The 21,352-nt window shown below is 40.2% G+C and overlaps 1 protein-coding gene across 3 annotated transcripts; it reads right to left on the bottom strand.

Moving 5' to 3' along the window:
* Window positions 1-1,978: 1,978 nt before the first annotated feature.
* Window positions 1,979-21,091, bottom strand: LOC308095248 (histone-lysine N-methyltransferase SETDB1-A-like). 3 transcript variants are annotated; one of them, XM_080442231.1, is made up of 19 exons: window positions 20,912-21,091; window positions 20,019-20,293; window positions 18,949-19,139; window positions 17,937-18,491; window positions 16,835-17,002; window positions 15,859-16,057; window positions 15,145-15,218; window positions 14,319-14,509; window positions 12,442-12,574; window positions 10,915-10,990; window positions 10,151-10,352; window positions 8,362-8,714; window positions 7,621-7,737; window positions 6,473-6,642; window positions 5,584-5,715; window positions 5,341-5,472; window positions 4,010-4,203; window positions 3,791-3,879; window positions 1,979-3,651 (listed from the first exon to the last, which is right to left on the bottom strand). In XM_080442231.1, the coding sequence occupies exons 2-19, from the start codon at window positions 20,198-20,200 to the stop codon at window positions 3,531-3,533; spliced, it is 3,279 nt and encodes a 1,092-aa protein (XP_080298357.1). In that variant the 5' UTR covers window positions 20,201-20,293; window positions 20,912-21,091; the 3' UTR covers window positions 1,979-3,530. The 3 variants fall into 3 exon arrangements, 2 of the variants coding, with proteins under 2 accessions (XP_080298357.1, XP_080298358.1); XM_080442232.1 differs by having other exon boundaries at window positions 4,010-4,185; XR_013934052.1 differs by having other exon boundaries at window positions 3,600-3,651; window positions 3,791-3,874.
* Window positions 21,092-21,352: the final 261 nt, after the last annotated feature.

The raw sequence follows: 21,352 nt of genomic DNA, 5'->3' as shown, positions 1-21,352 counted from the left end.
AGATTTCCAATCTTGGAATAAATTCCTTACCAAAAAAAATCACCACCAATGTGTTTGTAAAGGTGTCTAGTAACACATCTCACAAAGACTGAAATTCAGTTTCCCTAGGAGAATTTTTGACAGCTGCTGAAAGTTGGGGTACCCACCATTTCCCTGCAGGGCAAAAAAAATCTAATTTTAATTCTGTTTTAAGTAGCATGTGAGGGGTCAAACTAGGGTGTTTTTATGATTCTGAATCCATTGCAAGCATTTGTTTTGCACCAAAACCACTCCTTGGGCTAAAAACGGCCATAGCCATCCTTGTCCAGGTATACTTTTTGTGTAAAAAGCCCATTGAGATTGGGCTGTTTTTAGCCCAAGGAGTGGTTTTGGTGCAAAACCAAATGCTTGCAATGGATTCAGAATAATAAAAACACCCTAGTTTGACCCCTCACATGCTACTTAAAACAGAATTAAAATTAGATTTTTTTTTTGCCTTGCATGGAAATGCAGGGAAATGGTGGGTACCCCAACTTTCAGCAGCTGTCAAAAATTCTCCTAGGGAAACTGAATTTCAGTCTTTGTGAGATGTGTTACTAGACACCTTTACAAACACATTGGTGAAGACTTTTTTTGGTAAGGAATTTATTCCAAGATTGGAAATCTTTCTGCTAATATCCCCTGACTAATTGTGTTAATAAGACTTTAAGTGTCAATAGCTTCATAAATACGTCAGATTCATTAGACATTATAAGCTCAAGAAATGTATTAACAGCACAGACTGCTTAAGAATGTTGATACAAGCTGTATGCTTCAATAATTTATAATAGCATTACAAACGCATTCATTGAGTCTTACTAACCTATAAGCTTGTAATACTTTATTATGCATTTATTTATTTTTACCCAGTGGTGAATTAAATTAAAAGAGATCTTCAACTATGAGGTCCTTTATCAATATCATTACTTGGAAGAGTTGTGATAATAAAGATGAACGTTTTACCAAGATTTGGGGTCCCATCTTCATGGTGGAAGTGGTTATTAGATGCAAATTGAAAATTACATGTTCAACAACAAACCCCATAAGACCTACAGTATTATACAAGATTATTCAGAGTACAATTGACCTCAGCTATTCAATCCAAGTATTATGACCAATGTGCTCTCATCTCCACTACAGAATAAGCACATACAAGTAGCCTACAGATCACATTTTGTAAACTTGCCTGGTTGTGACTAGCACTGTTGGTCCCTTTTTTAAGTTTAGTTTTCCAAGGGTGAAAAATAAAAAGCTCTTGATAGTGGGCTTGGAGTCAGACAGACTATACTATAGGCCAGGGTCTATACTGTATTAGTGTAGCTTTGTTCAGTCCCTGTATCACACTTGGAGCTTTGTTTCTGTGTCTGCCGTTTGTCCTCTAGCCACCTCCCTTCACGCACGCAGCACGCTGGCCTTACAGCAACAATAACCACACATAACGGCACTAGAACTTTCATGTCCTACCCATGATTCAAACACGGGTACCCCAAAGTGCTGACATTTTTACCACTGAGCCAATGGGGCACGCCTGCTTGCTCAGGGGAGATACTGAATTTTGACTTTCAGGCAGTTCCACTGGCCACTTGTCAACCAGTAGTGGTCCTCCCCGACCACAGGGACACCAAATACGTAATGTCTGATGAAGAACTGGCAGGCTCGAAACGTCACGTCCAATGATGGTGTAAAGGCACCAATACATCCAAAAAGTTATAGTGTAGTTTTCAACCCCTATAAAATTTTCTTTTTTTAATTCCTTACCCTTTTAGACACCAGAGCAGATCAGCAGTGTCATTTCAGATAGAAGTGGGCTGTTTTATCAGCCTGGATGTCTGCTACTCTTCCAACATTGAAAAAAAAAAAAGTGTGTCCATCCTTTTCTAAAGAAAAAATGTTTAGTGGGTAATTAAAGCAAGATAAAGCTTTAAATACTCAGTTCAATCATTAATGAGCACACTTTGTGATAAAGCAGTTTATTAAAATCTAAACATTGCTTAATTTCTTTTAGAGATATATTGAACATCCTTTTTTTTTTAACAAAACATTTGTTACAGTACAATTTACTGATGGTGCAACTCAAAGAACAACCACATAATCGCATTGCCCACGAATGGATTCGCATTGCCCAGCTGATTAGAGGGTAAAACGGGTCCAAAGAATTGGACCCTTTCCGAAACAGAGGATAATTAGATCCGGGGGTCCAAAATTGACCCGTGGAGATTTCAAATTATTAGACCCGGTCCGAAACTGACCATGATGGGTCTACACCCGTTACCGGACCCCAAGGCACATACTATACAATTATATTTTCAGCCACGCTTTATAAAACATTTCACAGTTGAGACTAACCGTCTGTTACTGTCACCTCCCCCTCCCCGATATAGATCGCGGAGGGGGAGAAGAGTTACATAGTCTCGCATAGCCAGACTTTCAGAGAGCTCCACCGCGGAGTTAGTAGGAGGAGCTGTGAAAGGTCTGGCTATGCAAGACTATGTTGAAACATGCCTGTCTTGACTGCGTTAAATCTGAGGCGTTCATTCATTCAGTCGCAGAGTACATTTTTGCAGACTTTCTTACCATATTCATCTATAATAACCACAAGAGCTTCTTATGACGTTCCTGGTGGCTTTTGCTCACTATACTTTCCCTTGTAGATTGCGTTTCACCTTGCTAAAGAAAACTTGATTTGGCAGCGTTTCAATCAGCTGTCAACGCACGTGTGCCTCATTCATATGTAATAACAGACTATATGAATTTTAGAACGTAATTACAATGCATATGTCTAATAAGTTTAACATGGAAATAAAGCAGATCGGGTCCTCACAGGGTCCATACGGGTAAATCCATTTCAGATTCACACACACACACACAGCAATTATTATAGTTTCTGGGTACGAATTAACGTCACATTTACAGAGTTTCTGATTTTCAGTTCCAAATGGTCCCGTGCTACCCTCTACAGCTGATTTAACATAAACGGGGAGAATAGGGCATCCAAAGAGGCCCTCCAATATTACATAGAAAAAGACTGGAATCTATTAGATGCAAAAAGTCAGTCAATAAAACGCATGCAACAACTGAACCAACCGGGTGGTACTGCATTTAAACTGCCCTTTTGGCAACCATATACTATACATGTATAGTTGCATAATATGTATTTAGGCTATTCTAAAAACATGCAGCAATAAAAAACCGGACTACAAAAAAAAAAGAAAAAATACACAAAAAGGAAACTATATATTGCACTTGCGCATTATTGAAGGATAGCTACTGTAAGCAAATAACTTTTTGCACCTAGCAGCTTCCACTCTTCTCAATTGTTATATTACAATATACCATTCACGCTGAGGAAGGCCTGTGGGCCGAAACGTCCGTCATATGAACTGCTGCTGGGGGTGAAAGACTGGAATAAACATGAGTGCTGGTATTGCTTTCTAAGAAACTGTTTCTTCCAGAACCGTGCACCCGAGACACACGTACTGTGAAATACTCGTCTGATGAGTCTCTCTTCCAAGTTACAATTTACCATGACAGTTTTCTGAACCACAAAGACAATGCAAACCGTTTGAGACATCATCTGCCCCTCCTACTATAGATCTGTAGTTCCAGGTCAACTCAGTACCAGATTTGATGATCCTGAAACATAAAGAGGAGAGGCATGTCAACACATCTGTAAAAAGATCATGACAGAAATATGATGTATGCTTATTATGCTGTATGTGTTGGTCAAAAGCATTCAACCAATTCTATCAGACAGTGACAGGTGGACACTTACTCGCTGGTGAAAAAAGCCAGCCAGGGAAACCTAATGTCATGTGTATCCACAAAGACATTCTGCACGAACATATTGGGGCTACAGCTGTGCTGTAAGAGAGAGAGGACATGTCCAGCCATTCACTTTGTGCTCATATTCAGGGACATTTTGTGAACTTCATGGAAATAAAGTGGCTGTTTTTTGACAGCACAGTGTAATCCTGGCTGCATCAGAACTTACGTTGAAAAAGCGTGCTACATTCCCTTCCAAACTAGCATTGACGATGTAGCACTGGGTCTCCCCTTCAAACAAATGCCTGGTCATCGTCGTGGTAACAGGGGCAGTGGATTTCTCTGGTCCCTTCTCCTTTGAGGTAGAGTGAGATCTTCTTGCTGGGCCTGCTGTCTTTTTAGGGTCTGCTGTCTTTTTAGGGTCTATGAGAAATATACACACATATCAGTATTTCAGTCTGAGCCAGGTCTTCTAACGTTGAAAGTCGCTATTTTTGTGCGACACTGTAAAGTACAAAATAGGGTTTCAGTGGGAAATCAGACTGATCGATTATTTAAAAAAAACAATTAGAATTTTTTGCAATGATTCATTGTTGTATTTTTTATTATAAAAAAAACGTGCTTCTCGATTATTCAATTAATCGAAAAATTAATCAATACAATAATCACTTAGAAAATAAATAATGGTTGCCACCCTAGTTGAGCTCTCACTGGAAAAATCTAAGCAAAATGGGAGTGCCTCTGAAAAAACTGAACGCACTGGGAAGTGTCATGTCAGATTTTCACACATCCTCCTCACAATAGAATAACTGGATTCAGGTTTAACCACTTAAGAGTAGACCCTTATGTGGTTGACTGGGATCCCCCAGGGCTCTAAATTAGGTAGGTTCCTTTTTCCCCCCTCTACACCAAATCTGTTCACCCCAGAATAGTTGATGATAGGGTTCATGTCGTTAAATGTACCAGTGAATAATATACTACTGTAGGCCTGACCTCGACTAAGTCGACTAGTCGACTGGTTAGTCGCGGGGGGTCCGAGTCGACTAAGTGTCTCTTAGTCGACTCTAGTCGACTCTTTTTTTTTAAGGGCCAAAAATGTTTTAAATTGTTTTTTTGGCCAAGTCTACACCTGCAACCACACGTAACTTCCACTTTATTCTTCTTATTCCTCGTCTTTGTATTGGTATTGTTTGTGTTGGAGTGCCTCAGTGCGGCTGCAGAGTTCATGTGCAACCTCTTCCAGAGAGAGATAGAGACACTAGAAACTCTGCTGGAGACAAAACAAACTGTGTAGACTTGGCCCTTTGAAATAAAATGTATTTTGGCCAAAAAAAAAAAAAAAAACGTTTTTTTTTTTATTTATTTTTTTTATATTAGTCGACTGCCAGTCGACTATTGGCAATTAGTCGCCAATTAGAGTCGACTAAACAAATCCTTAGTCGGGGACAGGCCTATACTACTGTATGAAAAGCAAGTGCCAATTGATACCATCACTGCCCAATTTGGTCATGAGCTAAATTGTGCATTGCACAGAGGAACGTGCATTGAATGCAAACATACCTTTTTGTGTTTTTTTCCGGCTATCCTTCTCTAGTCTCACTGTAGCTTCCTTGCTCTTGGTGCTATAGCCAGATTTCGTGGTGAACCTCAATTCAGTGGACGGGACAGAGTCAGAATCTACCTGGTCCTCAGCTGATGGGTCATGGAACATGATAAATAATAAAAGTTAAAGGAATAAAGGACATATAGACAATATATAAAATATATTTTCCAGCTGAAGAAGGGAATCCATCTGGTCTGTACCTGGTTCACTATCGGAACAGTAGGCTTCGGTCTCATAATCCTCCTTGCGAATCTCAGCCGCCTCTATGTGGTTCAACTTAACACAGTATTCATTTGGACCGAGGTTCTTCTTCTCCCTGTTCTGAATTCTACCTGTGGAGGGAGAGAGGGAAAGGAAGGGAGAGAGTGAGAGCTTGAAGAACGGAGTCCAGCATGATGGAAAAATCACTCATTTCTCTACTCGTGTACCTGCTGTACTAAATATGATATGTTGCAAAATACTTCATCAGGTGTGCACAGAGAGCAACATTCCATTCAATGGAAGCCACTGCAGTAAGTTCATTTTAACAATAGGCCATGTGTGTGTCGATAACGGCTGCCCTGCTGTCTTTGAAGAACTGTTGTAACTAAGGAATTTGCTGAGAGACACTCCTGTATGTTAAGATCAAAATGGCAGAAAATAATCAAAATTGCACATGTAATGTTCTTCCTTGTTTTTCTTTTCTATACTCTATGCAAGAGCTTACATTACATGGGTAGTCTACCAGGGCTATACACAACTCAAAATGTTTTAAGTCAAAGCTGTTTTGACAGATAAATAGGATGATTCAACTATCAGTTTTGGGATAGTTGTGAAAGTTGCCTTTTTCGGGTAATTGAAAATTGTCCACCTGTAACATACTCTGAATCGACAGACAACTTCAGTGGACTGAGGGCTCTCTGAGTGACTTACCACTGAAGGCCATCCAGCCGTCACACTGATCAAGCCTGGACGGCCAAAAAAGGTTTTGTGTTTCGTTGAAAAACAAGTAAACAGATCCTTTCTGAGCTTCTTATGTTAACGGATTACTAGGACAACGCCATCAGATCAGACGGTCAGAGCGCAGTGTAATACCAACAAACTGATTACCACTGAAGGTGCAAACGAAGGTCCCTATGGCCACGTCATCCAGACAGCGGACGCCCCAGCCTCGATTATCCGTCTTGAAAACCTCCAACCTCACCTGGATACCATGCTGCACCACTCGGTTGGAGCACATAGAAGGGTCACAGCGGCACAGAGCGTTACACTCATACACACTGAGGAGATGGGAGTGATGACAAAGGGGGACATGTCAAAGACCCATGAAGCATATTGAAAACACAATACACACACACAGTCTCAAATAGTTTTACGAGGCTCTGAAAGTTTAGATTGCAATCATATAAGACTGTTTTTACAATAGAACAAATGATGACTCATAACTTATGCTTAATTATTTATCTAAGAACAGAAATGGCTATGTTCTCGCTTCAGCCTGATGCTTTCTTCCACAGCTGTGCATGAAAAACTCTACAAGACAATTGTTTGTGAAATACGTTGAGTTTTTTGTGGAATACTACAGTACACCACTGAGGTCTGCAAGGCTTAAAGATGACTCGGCTGAAGGCTTTCACAAGTTTACAGAGCAGAGATTTATGCTGCTTTCAAGACAATTCAGAACCCATTACAAATAATTATCTCCTACCTGTGAAAAAAACTAAGTTTGTCCAAATCAGAATTTTATGTCAGGAACCATGTGAGAGTGCCAATTTCCCCCAAACAACTGACATAGCAACAAAACTGTGGTGACAAGCATGGTTAGTGGTAAGAACTGAATTACCATACAAGTGTTCGTTTACTTTCAATACATAATTGGATCTGAAATTATGCAATATGTGTTTGTATCTTTCCAAGGGGCATCCCCTCTTTCTTCTCTTTCTTTTTTTCTATGGAAATAACGATACGATGGGAACTATCACAGAAACAAATTTCACCCACTGTGATGTGACAATAAAGCTGTATTGTCCTAGTTGTGAAACTAATGCGCTCGACGTTGTCTTGAAAGCAGCATTAGCTTTGAAGAATCCATGCATGCCTACACACATTGTGTCCGTTTAAGGTACTGGTATCATATCTGTCATTTTGCATGTCTGAATAAAAGTTTTGTTGTGCTGCCTACTAGGTGCGGTATATATACATATCTTAAAGAGGCACATCATGAATTAAGACTTAAATAAAAGAATGAAGAAGCTCACCCAGTAACAATGTGATTGTACAATCTCTTGTAAGAATATCCAGCACTTTGATCCACTGGTCCCTCAGTGCTCAGGGAAGTGCTTTGAACAGTCAGCTGCATGCAGGAACACACCACACTGCAAAGTAAAAAAACACACACTTTGTCATAAGTCAGCATTTCCAGTCTGAAGTCACACAACTAGCTTTGGCTAGATTTTCAGATCACATGGATTGTTTTTCATGTAATCGTGGATGTACACATTTTTCCTTTCTTTTTCTCCCAATTTAGCGGTTATGCCAATTCCCCTGTGAATTCTAGCCCCTTGTCACTGTGTCAAAAGTTGGTCCTAGCAAGAGCACAGACAACAATGTGACTCTGACACGTGTGACATCAAGGCCCTCTCCTTTTCACCTGACAGCGAGTTTCACTGGGGGGACGTAACGCATGCGTGGAAGGTACCTACTACTCTTCCTTAGTTCCCACCTCACTGAACAGACGCCCTGACCAACCTGGAAGAATGGCTAGTGCAGTGACAGAAATCACCCTTCCTGCACCCCTCCAAACATGGCTAAATGTGTTTGTTGGAGCGGCCCGTCAAACCGCAGAGGATTCAAACCCCTAGTCTACATGGTGATACATTTAAGTCCTGCACCACCAGAGCGACCCCACATGTAATGTTCTTTTCCTAGTAATCGTGGTTGCACACTTTTGCGTACGTATATATATCGCACCTTTCTGGGTCTTTGGTACAAAAACATACCTATCGCCGCAGCCATCCGTGCAGTCACAGCCCACCAGGAAGTCGGGGGAAGTGTCGATAGAGATGCCGTCTGTTGCCACGCGGTCCTTTCTATACATCAGAGAGGGAGGTCGCTCGCGGTTGAGCTCGTTGACACAGGAGATCTTTCTGAGCTCCTTGCCATTGGCGAAGTCTAGGTTTAACACTACTTGGCGCAGGGGCTTTCGGGTCAAGGAGATGGACACCTCAGGGTCCAAGCAGAACATCTCCAGAGACAGGAAGTCACAGCGAGTCATGAAAAGGTAGTCCTGCACCCTCGCCATGGTGGTGAGACACAGGCCACATGGAGACCTGTAGTAGAGGTGGATTGACTCCTTTGAAGGAAACAATCAATAAACAATCAATAAAACGAAACAAAACCTTTTCTTAGGCAGGTTAACCTCATTTGTTGATGGTGTCTCTTTATATAATAGTTTTATCCAAACTCGCCAAGCAGAAAACTGGAAGGAGCACAAGACTGGTTCCTCTACCTACAGTATACACTCATCACAGTCTGCATTTAGTTTGACACAGTATTTAGCCAATGTATCACATCATAACATTTTTGGGCGGTGAAACCGCCCCTATAAGTGAGGTTTGGATATTTGTACAACAAATCCTGCGCTGTGATTGGCCAAAAATGTACAAGTGAGGTTTGGATATTTGTACAACAAACCCTGCACCGTGATTGGCCAATCACAGTCTATTCAGGACTGTGATTGGCCAGTGTCACATGACACATGTGCATAGCCCTATATAAGAAACCATAACTTTAAAAAAAACATAAATTTGTTTTTTTTAAGTTATGGTTTCTTCCATCATAAAGAGTGTTTCAATAAATGTATTTATTTTTTGTACATGATTGGTTGACTCCATTCAGTATTGTGATTAGCTAGCAAGACACCGCCCACTTCACACAGGGTGTGATTTTTTATTATCTTATGCTAAATGTGCATTGCCATATACCTATTGCAGACAGAAAATATCAGTCAAAACTGTTTTGTCTTTTAATCTCAGAGAGACTCACTCAAGAATGTATTTGGAAAAACACTGAACCAACCCAAAAATGTGTGAACTTATTTGCATTTACAACTTTCAAGAATATGTGTGCGTAAACAAGAGAGAGGACAGCGGAACAGTGAGGATGCAAGGAGTAGAGGTGGCGAAGGTGAAGGAGCTATACCTGGGGTAAACTATCCAAGGTAATGGGGAGTGTGGAAGAGAGGTGAAGAGGGCAGGCAGGGAGGAACGGATGGAGGTTATTTGTGACAGAAGGGTACTGGCAAGAGTGAGAGGGAAGATGTATAGGATGGTAGTGAGACCAGCCATGCTGTATGTCTGGCACCGCTCAGTTGTGATTGGCTTTCACTCCCTCCGAATAGTGAGGGACCAATCAGGGCCCAGTATGCAAATTTGGGGCAGGTTTATAGCTAGCTAGCTATGATTCTCATTAGGAGTGAGAAAGGAGGACATAATCAGAAAGGTTTGTGATAAAACAAGAGAGGCAAGGTTGAGATGTGAAAAGGAGGGATGAGAGGTACATTGGGAGAAGGATGCTGAAGATAGAACTGCCAGGTAAGCGAAGAGGAAGGCCAAAGAGGTGGTTTATGGATACGGTGAGAGAAGACATGCAGGTGGCAGGAGTCGTGCAGAAAACAGAAACAGATGGAAACTGATGATCTGCTGTGGCGACCCCGATGGGAATGAACCGAAAGAATAAGATTTGCATTTAAAACCTTCAACAACTCATTTGTCATTAAATCAAGAGTACCTCATCAGTGCCATTCTTCTTGCGAGCTTTCACACGGTGGAACCCATAAAATAGAGGAGCCAGAAGTGGGTTGCGTTCTATGTGTGGCTTTCTCGCGTCTTTGGGCCTGTTTTGGTCCAGACAGGCAGGGCAGCAACGGTGAGGGCTGTATTTGACCAGCTTAGAAGTTGGTATGGGGGTGGCTATTCTCTCTTCTGTCCCCCTAATAAGTATAAAAGATACAATTTACAACTAGTAGTATTAACAATAATAATAAATAATCAAGATTTTATAACAATTGAATTAACAAAATTACAAAGTACATGAATTCATTTTGAGGTTAGTATAAAAAAAAGGCAAGAATAACTTTTCATGATAAAAAATAAATAAATAGAACCTAATGCAGGACCTGGGCTGGCCATATGCAGAGAGTTTATTAAAACTGTCCTGAGATGTCGCTGTGACAGTGACTACAACACAGTGTATTTGTTGTAGTCACATGGCAAGGGTGTAATAACATGGTGTAAAACTGTAGTACACAAATATTTGCACCACAGTATAGCACCCTCATCTAGTAGTTTGTTTAGGAGGCAATTACATCATGTGGTCTACAAATAGTAACAAATCCAGACTGACATAATATATTCATAGTACTTTACTCCCTGTTCACTACAGACAGTATAAAGACCATTACAGGCAAAGTCCAAGTACAGTATTTTATCCAAAACAACAATTAAGTGTTACTTTCAGCTTAAAATTAGAATCCTTCATTCGAGAAATTTTACTTTTTAGTGCTGGTGCTCGCGCTGACAGGACTGGTCTGAGGGGGCTTGCTTGGATGGATGGTCTGTGTTGATGTCACTGACAAATGGAAAGAGGCAAAGGAGTGAGTTCTCGTTACACGTTACCAACAAGGTTATTAGTTAAATAAAACTAATGCAATAACAAAAACTAGAAGTGAATTTCTTTTTCGTTAAGTGAAATGAAAACAAAAACAAGGCGTTATAAAACAAGTTTCATCTTTGTCAATTTATTTCATACATGAGTATAGTATTCCAAATCTACCTTCATTTGTTTTTAGCTGTGCCAGTTTTAACTGTGAATAATTTTTTTAAATGATATGATGTTTTGATTTTATTACACAATAATTTTACTGACCTTTTTGAATCTCACCCCTTACAAATATCCCATATTACAATAAGAAACTAAAGCTGAGTCCACATCAATGACTCGCAATGCAATGAGTTGCAACTTGCAACCGAATCCTAAATCTGTGGTTTGAAACGATAAAAAACTGTCCAGTCTACACACAGGAAAGACAGGACAGTCCCTCCGAGATATGGAATATAAACGACAACAAACTCAGAGTGTGTGTGTGGCGGTCTGTGTGCCTGTGAGATAGAGAGATTGGACAAGTTGAATCACTTGCGACTCAATGAACACACCTGCAATAGGGTAATTCAGACCGCTGCAACTTTTCTCTGTAACATCAGACAACGTTTTTTTTGCATCTTGAATAGTTGGTATGGACTGGCCTTAAAACTACACTATATCAAATAAAAACTGAAACACATCCTTTTATAAATTAAAAACTTAGTTAACCCGTTTCTACAAAAACGGGAAAAAAAAAATTTCAAATGCAAAACTATATGTGATTACCCCACACATTTTTATTTGTAACAACCTGCCTTAAGAGCTACGGCTTGCATATTAAATCAAGAAATCTCTCTTCCATGGGTTGACCAATCGATCTGAAATTGCACTTGGCCATTGGTATGCAGAGAATATGAAAGCCTATTCTTGACTTTTCCCAAATTTAAGCTGTTTATTAGCATTTTTGGGCTATGAGATCGGTAGTCACGTTCACAGTCCCACAGGCTATGGGATTTGTAGTCGTGGTCCCATAGCCTGGACGGACAGTGCGTGGACCTGACTTCGGGGCTAGAGTATACACACACACACAACTTCAGATAGAACACCAAAAGAGAGATCTGGCTCAATGGTGCAAAGTTACACAAGTGTTTTATTTAAATGCATGGCAAGCAGCATTCCCAGCAAGGCTGGTATTGTATATGTGTGTAGTCAATGAAGCACCGAAGCTTTAATTACAAAACGGTGTCAGTAATTGGGACATAACCAATTGCCGGTTAGAAGCATTTATAGTTATGTGGCAATTCTCATGCAGTTTTCACACCTTAGTGGGGCTATCTGTAATCACAGTTTGGTCCCAAGTCTGCACATAGTTTGGGTGCATACATCCCCGGGTTTGGACTAGTTATATTATCACGTCACTGAATGGAGCACAGACTAACCTGGTGGGGAGATGAAAGGTGTGTTGTCCTTGCGTTGTCCATGCTTATTCTCCTCTGAATGTTTCTTCATGTTCACAATGTGTTCGAGGCGGTTCGAGCCCCGGTAAATCCACTCCTTATGTTCATCACCCTCCTGAGTATGACATGCAGACCACCGTTATCACACGTTTTGTTTGACACATTTGGTGTCCACAACATGAATTATAAGTAATACCAAGAAATTACAATTCAATACCAAGACATTACAATTACATTTTTAGTTTGTTATAAGTAAAAACAATATGATGATGGACCCCTTTCACAGACATATCATGACAAGGTAAACACAACTGCAGCTGATATAATAGTGGGTATGTGAGCAAGCAGCCATATTGACTAATAGTCGACTTTGACTAATGTTCTTCTTTCACAGGTGTTACAATGATACTAATTAAGGCTCTGTTCCATTTAGTGTAACACAGAGCCTTTCCAGTGACTTAACATGCACAATAGCAGCATCCTGACTCTGTTTGACCTGAATGTAAGACAACCTTAATTAGTATCATCACCTGTTAAGGAGGTAACATTACTCAACAATTTATGTCAATATGGCTGCAGTGAAAAAGGTCCAATTAAGGCTCTGTTCCATTTAGTTTAGTGCAACAAAGAGCATTTCCAGTGATCCAATATGCGCAATGGCAGCATCCATTCCTGACAGAGGATAGGTGATGTGTTTTTGGTTGGAACAAAATGTATTTTTGTTAAAAGATTTCAGCCAATCAGGAGAGAGTACACATTTATTAGCTTGAACTTTATAATGTTCCCTGTCCCAATGTTGTCTGCTCACTTCTTTGTGTCATCACTTCCAATTTCCCTCGTTTATCCTGTATTCAGGTTGAATAAAATTGGTATCCCGACCGCAAAATGCATTTTCTGTTTACTAAAGAGCTGGAGAGACAGGAAGACTCAAGTTACTGAACAAACACCCTATAGGGGTGTTTGTTCAGTGACCAAAGTAATGTCAACAAGCCAAAACCTAATTTGAAAAACACATCACCCTCTTGAGCTGGACAAATAAAAACGTACAGACAGAGATTTGTTGGCCTGGCATCCTATAGTGTGTATAGTGTCAATGTAGGCCGATGATAGGTTCTTGGTTTACGTATGCATTTGTTATTATTAGATTATTGGTTTACTATGTATTACTTTATTATTAGATTACTGTTTTTTATGCATTTGATGTAATATGTATTATCTTGTGTCCTTGCTTACTGTAAATCGCTCTGGATTAAGAGCGTCTGCTAAATGCCTAAAATGTAAACTGTAGTGCACAGTCAGTGCACTGTTATCATGTGCATTACTGAATTACTTTCTTAGGAAAGAGGCGTCATTTGTGTTTTAACAGTGTTTCACTTATAAGCCATTGATCACAGAGGTTCGAATATGTGAATATTTCCAGCTCAAAAGCTACTACCAATAAAAAAAAACTGCCTATTTAATTAACAATTTTTCTGTGCTTGAATCGCTCTCTCCAAACACCTCAGGGAGGCTGCTCTCTCCTCAACAATAGAAAAGTCATCAAAACACCTACACACTCATCTTAAATTCACCAGACAATGACCCGGACCATTCACACATTGAGCCAAGTCCATTGCACGTCAGGTCCTACTGAGTCCGAAACATTAGTTCACACAGAGCCCCAAAGGTTAATATCTAGATAACTTCCAGGTTGCAGTATGTCTGTGAATGAGGCTTCTTTTTTACTTACTACCAGCTGCTGTAGAAATTTAAGCTCATTCTGACATCGTCATTTCCTCTCGATTTAGATACATGTCTGAAACATCAAAGGAATGAACAATATATTCCCTATTTACAGGAGGGTGTGGAAAGCAGCTCACCTTGAAAGAAACTTGAATCAAGCTGCAGTCCATCTCATCCACTTCACATTTCCTAAGGGCTCCATCAAACTCCACGTTCAAGGTCTGTCCAACCCTGTATTGGGCCAATGCAGGGTTCGGCCAGACCTTCAAATATTCCTGGACAAAGGCCTTGTGTGTCTCATCAGTAAGCCCCTCAGACACGTCCTCCACTGTCACACACAAAGACAAATCACATCCGTTTATTGAAAACAGTATTAAATCATAAATAAATAAAAGCACTAGTAAATATCAGTAATGAATAATATTAGTTGAGGTTACCGTTTCACTTCTGTCAGGTCTACCACTGCTTAATGCGCAGAGATTTGTTTTGTTTTGTACAATATATTATCCCCGTTTATAGAGCACTACCCAATTAATGACTGAATGAATGTAAACAATGGCTGGAAGGAGCATGTCGTTGCTGTCGGGCAGAAACCGATTATCTCCATATTTTAACTTTTTGTGTATTAAATGAATGCCCTACTTGATCATACTACAGCGTCAAACAAAAGTACAAAAAGTAGCAGATCCACAAGCTCGAAAAGCGCCAAGTTTTGAGCTTGCAGATCTGTTACTTTTGCCATTTTTGAATTTGAATCCTGATAAGTAACAGTTTTGGACATAATGAGGTTTCCACCCGACAGAGACAGATGATATGCTTTCAACCAGCCTTACCTGGTCAATACTTTTACAAATGTACAGTCAAAAGACTCTGACGCAGAGTTCCTTTGAAAATGAGTCGCCTCAAATTGAATAACGCAACCCCCCGCCCAAAACAAGAGTATTAATAATGTGTCCATCTTACATGGTCGGCACACCAGGTGAAGAAGAGGTAGACCAACATAGGAGGGAGAGGAATCGTCAAAGAAGACCAGGAACCTGAAAGATGGAAACATGTCTTTTGGCAAAATCTCAAACTGGATCTGAGCTAAAAACATAAAACTCCCATCTATTAGGCAGAATCGGGGCCGGCCGTCTCATCGCAGCATATAAGAACTGTTCCAAAAATAAACAAATGAGCCCGGCGGTTTGACTCATATAGATATGAAGCAATAAATCCACCATAATAATAGGATTGTTCATCACCCTGATACAAATACACACACACACACACACACACACACACACACACACACACACCACAAGGTTGTTATAGTTTTGCATTTTTCATTAGTTTGTTTTACTTTTGACTTTGTTTTAAATTTTAGTTTAGTTTTAAAGTGAGTTTAAAAGTTAGTTTAGTTTATATTCTGTAAAAAACAATTTCAGGTAAAAAAATAAAATATGTATGTGTCAGGGGCAAGATTCAACAGGGTAGGGAAAACTATGATTAATTTCATATATCCCCATACCCAAAATACCAGGCTTATGTACTGAATGAAATGAGAAGAAAACTAAGGACATCTTCTCTATGATTTTAGACACAATACAATTAACTGTTATAACCCTTATAACCCTCTCTCACACACACACACACACACACACACACACACACACACACACACACACACACACAAACCTCATGCGGTTCTTTCTATTGGGGAGCTCCACCAGAACACCAGCTTGGAGCCAGGATTTTTCAGCCTCTTGATACTTGGCAACCACACGAGCACCAACGTACAGCCGTTCCAGAGCCGGTGTGTAGGAAAACGCAATGTGATGTCCAGACAACAGGGTCTTCTCTGTTCCTAAATCTACCTTGTACTTCTGCACACCATCTGTGAATGAGGAGTTAAACATGCGTTTCTTATTAATCTTTTTCTGTTGCTTCTGTGCTGTGTGATCAATGAACCAGAAGTAGTAATTCCATTCACTCTTCCTACCCCCTGATTTTTTAAGTTTAGCTTTATAAAAACTTCAATGAGTGGTTTCAAAATCATACTTTTAGCACATTCTGCCAGTGCCAGTATATAAAAACATGAGTACAAGTAAGACGCGCGAACGCTGGAGGCGAACGCAGATTGACTGTGGCTGCCATATTTCAACCACACTGTAGTAGTGCACTCTGCCGCACTCTGTCGGCTGTATACAGGCAGTGCAGTTGCTGGCATTTCAGCACGGAGTTTCGAGTCACATGGGGGAGCGAGCCAATGAGAGAATGAGAGCGTGAACACAGACGGAAAGACCATAAATATGGGACAGACGGACACACACACAACGCAAGCATGATGATATAGTAAGCTCCACTTGGTCGGAGGGGCGGCTTCGCCGCGCCTCCTTCCGCGTTCGCAACTAACTGTTGGGAAAGGGAAATGAGTGGATTGCTGCATTCGTCTATGTGCTGGAACTCTGATTTTGAGACATGTTTTGACATTGTTTCTCGCTCAGAGTACAACTTCAACATTACGTAGGGGGAAAAAAAAGGAATAACAGAGGAATTATTTAAGCAAATGCATGCTGAATTTCTACCCAAGCATGTTGCATCCAAAAACAGGAAATATTCCCAAATACATCCAAATCATCAAGAGTGTGTGCTGCTGAATGTATTATCACACCTTTTGTTATGATTTCCGTAATTTTGCCCTTCTCCCAGGAGCTGGGCTTCCTCATGGCTAAGATCTCCATGCCAACCTTTACCTCCTCGTCTGGGAGGTCGGGCGGTTTTGTGGCTACGGGGGATGAGGCTTGTGAGATGGAGGAAACCACAAGCGCACATGTATCTCCTGCAAGAGAGTGACCACAAAACATGACTGGATTAAAAACACAGCAGCAGACCTTTTGACATGGGTATAGTCAATTAATTATGCAGCTGATGTGTCCTCATTTTTCACCTTTTAAATATTTTCAAATATTTTCAAAATAGCAGATCCACAAGCTGACAACGCATCATCATACGATGTGTTGTGAGCTTGTAGATCGGCTAAAATAAAGTTATGTTTATGTGTGCATTTTATATTTACATGTTCATTGTATAATTAAAGTAAACTACACCTTAATTATATTATATTATATTATACACTAAATTCAAAAAGTTATGTTATTTGTTTGTTTTTAAGTTATGTTCTCAAATATAGATAAAATAAAATAAAAAATAATTAGAAAATGTTACACTATTTGACAATATATCAGTAATTTGTGGTCTAGGACTCAAAACTCTGGCATCCATCGGCTGGGCTGTAACGCAAAATACCCCCAACTAGCTGTCCGTCTATGTGCTTTATGAATGAGTTCACAGGGATATATCCTACAATATGTAGGTGTTGTTGTTTACTCAGATTAGAAAAAAGGAAAACGGCATGCAGGTAAAGAACGGCAAACAGTAAGCAGAGAAAAATAAATTAACGGTCGCACACTGAGGGCTCCAATGCGGCAGATACTTAATTACACCACAAAAAAAGCTGCAACGTTTCGACTACAAATCTCTTCCTCACACTGAGGATGTTTGTCAATGTTGAGGAGCAACTGCAAATCAAACCAATTTGCTCCGGCGGCAGCTGCATTGCCGCAGCCGGAAAATGCACTCGTTGTCCCTCTTTAAAAACACTTCAGTGACCACAGAATCAATCCTTTAGCGCAAGCATTTCCATGACTCCAGTGATATGTCATATCAGTTTTAGCATTGCAGTAGAAAACATTGCATTAAAACCCAGAATTTACCTCCATTTAGCTTTGGCATTATCTTTGTTGTCGTGATGTTTGTCTGTGGGAAAGTCACTTTGCTTGAAGGAGTGAAGGTGATCTTCTGCTGTACGGCGCTCGTGACGTTGGTGTGTACTTGTTGTGGCCTCACTTGTGGAATTACTTGTGGCGTCATTATCTTGCCTCGCTTATGCTTTTCCCTCTTCTTTTTTGACAGCGAGTCTGAGCCACTGTATGACCATTCACTGCCGCTGCTGTTGCTGCTTCTGCTGCTGCCGTCGCTGACGTCCTCCTTTGGTTTGTATGAGTCCTCAGAATCACAGTCACTAGGCTCATCCTCCTCTTCCTCCTCCACCTTTTTCTCCTTTCTTTGTTTCAGGCGCGCCGCCCGTGGAGGGAGAGGACGGCGAATCATTTCCGGGGTGAGTTGGGAAAGGCGCACAACCGGCTTCAGTTTAAGCTGAAGAGAAGTGGATGGTTCATCTCTCTGTGGGTGTTTGTGTGAATCCTCAACCCTGCTGGTCTGTGGTCTGTGTTGTGACTTGGCAGCAGGACTGTTAGGGGCCATATCACCTAGGAAGGAGAAAAGTGTGAAAATATAAGAAATCATGCTTTTTTTAATGAAATTATGTCATCACTTGGATTATGTTAATAAAATATGTTGCGACTCTTTGTTAACTCGATTTTCTTTTCTTTTTAATGGGAGCCGTTCTTGTAAATCCCACATTAGTCATTTGTTCTTCATCTTTGTCTTTGTCATACATTGACATTTCTACTAAGCTAGCTTCTCTGTAATCCTTGCGCAGCTAGAAAAAGATCCAGAAATGAGTCTAATAAATTAAGTGAAACTGTGGTGGCTAACATCCACATAATATACTGTATAACAGAAGCGGAAAATGGTCATGTGAACATCTCATTTTTCTAGTCTACTCTTTATGAACATCCAAAATACACAAGCTGTATCTTAAATAAACAATACATGCATATGAAGCTATACATTTATGTTTTCACAGTGACACAACGTCCTTACTGTCTGCAGCATCAGCATCATCTACTGTATCATCATCTACTGTATCAACATCACTATCGAATCCATTCGCGACAGCTCCTTCGTCAGAGTTGATGCTGACTTGGCTTTCATCCTCTGAATCTGTGTCTTTGTACTCCATAGTCAGCAAAGTGTACAGTTCCTTCATGCTAGCTTCACATTCTTCCACAGACCTGCCAGGCACAATCAGCAATGTATATTTTATTTTCTCACATATGTTGTATCCAAATATATAACTTTTTGTCAGTGTATTGTTGCTGTCGGGCAGAAACCTCGTCTCACATCTCCATATTCAACTTTCTATGTTTTTCCATAAACGTATGGCATGCCCTACTTCGTCATAATAGTGTCACACAACAGTATGACATATACAAGCTCACAACGCGGCGCATTGTAGGCTTTTTTTTGCTTTTTTATTGAAAGTTAAAGGGATATTTCACTTTAAAAAAAACTTTGGGTCATTTTAGCGTCTACTCAGGCTTTTGTGAGCCCCCAGACCGTTTTTAAGTTGCTTGATTCAGTATTTAGATATTTGATATTCATTTTATCAGACACGTCGCCTTCCTATACAAACCCATTATAACTTCAAACTAAATTTTTAACATGTTAGATTCATCAAAAACACCCGTCCTTGGTTCTGGTGACTCACCCTGCCCTCCTAATACGTAAGGGGGCCGTGTTTTTTCGATAACCGTTTTCATTTATTTTTAATGTCTGATAACATGAATATCAAATTTAAATATCTAAATATCTAAATACTGAATGAAGCAACTTAAAAACTGTCTGGGGGGCTCACAAAAGCCTGAGTAGACGATAAAATGACCCAAAGTCTTTTTGAAAGTGAAATATCCCTTTAAGTCCGTCTGTGGGTTTTCTACATTTTGAACCAATGACAAGTATAAACAGGAGCTCGTTTATACAAAAGTACAAACAAACCATTTCCTGAAAAGTAACTGTTTTTGACATATGAGGTTTCCACCCAACAGCGACCATATATATTGAATGTACTGTACATACTGTGTGTGTGTGTGTGTGTGTGTCAAGGCACTCACTGGCAGAGATCTTGGAAGGCTGTCAGCCGCCGATCTCTCCTCTCAGTCAGGGACTGGAAGCTGCCGTTCTGCACGGTTCCTGGGTTCAACAGCTCCCTCTGTTTCTCCTTCACCATCTTTTGGACGTATTTACGCATCTCCTCTCGAGTCATCACCAACTTCTCCTCATCACCGTCCATCATGACTGTAACAAGGCTGGCACCTCCTATTCCACGGTGCCTCCAGCTGTTGCTCAGTGAAATAATCCCAATCTGTGGCACTGGATACGTTTAAAACTGGACACACACACACACACACACACACACAGCTTGTTTTTCAGTTTCTACGTTTTAGCCATTTTTCACAATTGCTCTCTTATCCAGAGTGACTTACAATGTTTAAGATCAAAGTAAATGGCATGAAAAAACGACTGGGTAAATGGTAAAGTAAATAGAGAGTGCAAAGAAGAACAATTTGGTGCTAACTGGGATACCAGGATAACAAAATGAAAAAAATCTAGTTAACATTCATAGCAATTGTGGTCATGCAAAAAGATAATGTTTATCTAAATGACAGTGGTGTAAAGAAACTAAGTACATTTACCCAAGTACTGTACTTAAGTAAAATGTTTAGGTATTTTTTTACTTTACTGGAGTATTTCCAATTTTCAATGTTTCCATTACATCTCAGAGGCAAATATTGTACTTTTACTCCACTAGAATTATTTGAAGACTTTAGTTACTAGTTACTTTGGAGATTGTTATTACAAAAGTAAACACCCTAATATCTGCATTGCATAACTAGCATCTATCAAAGGAAAATAGGTCACAAACAACAACATGTGCACATTTCAACAAAAGGCAGGAAAAGCTCAACGGGTTTTGCACCATACATGTATCTACCATCACACTCACCGACACATTTGCACCAAAACGCCTTCCTTTCTCAATGAATTAGCGGCTTGCGGCTAATAAACCACCCCGATGTTACCTTTGTTTATCGAACAACTTTAAAACACTACTCTGGTCAATTAAAAATGAACTTTTAAGAAGAAACCGTGGTTGTTTTTGTAGAGTTGTTGCTTAGCCACTGGAGCATGCTAAATAAAAGGAAGTGGACACGGCAAAGCGCGAGACTTCTTCTTCTGCTTCTTCTTGTCGTCCATTTCCGCCAGGTGTGGGCACCAGCGTACAACACTGCCTCTAGCGACGGCGTCTTCACTCTTGACAGGCACAACTAGATGAAACAAGACATAATGGCATACAGTGGTGGAAAAAGGGACTCTCATTTTTTACTTTAAGTAAAAGTATCAATACTGCAATGTAGAACTACTCTATAAGTAAAAGTCCGGAATT

This window comes from Gymnoscopelus braueri (assembly GCF_963280865.1).
Source record: "Gymnoscopelus braueri genome assembly, chromosome: 11".
Classification (NCBI taxonomy): domain Eukaryota; kingdom Metazoa; phylum Chordata; class Actinopteri; order Myctophiformes; family Myctophidae; genus Gymnoscopelus; species Gymnoscopelus braueri.
The sequence above is the reverse complement of the archived record's forward strand: the minus strand, read 5'-3'. Positions and strand labels throughout refer to the sequence as shown.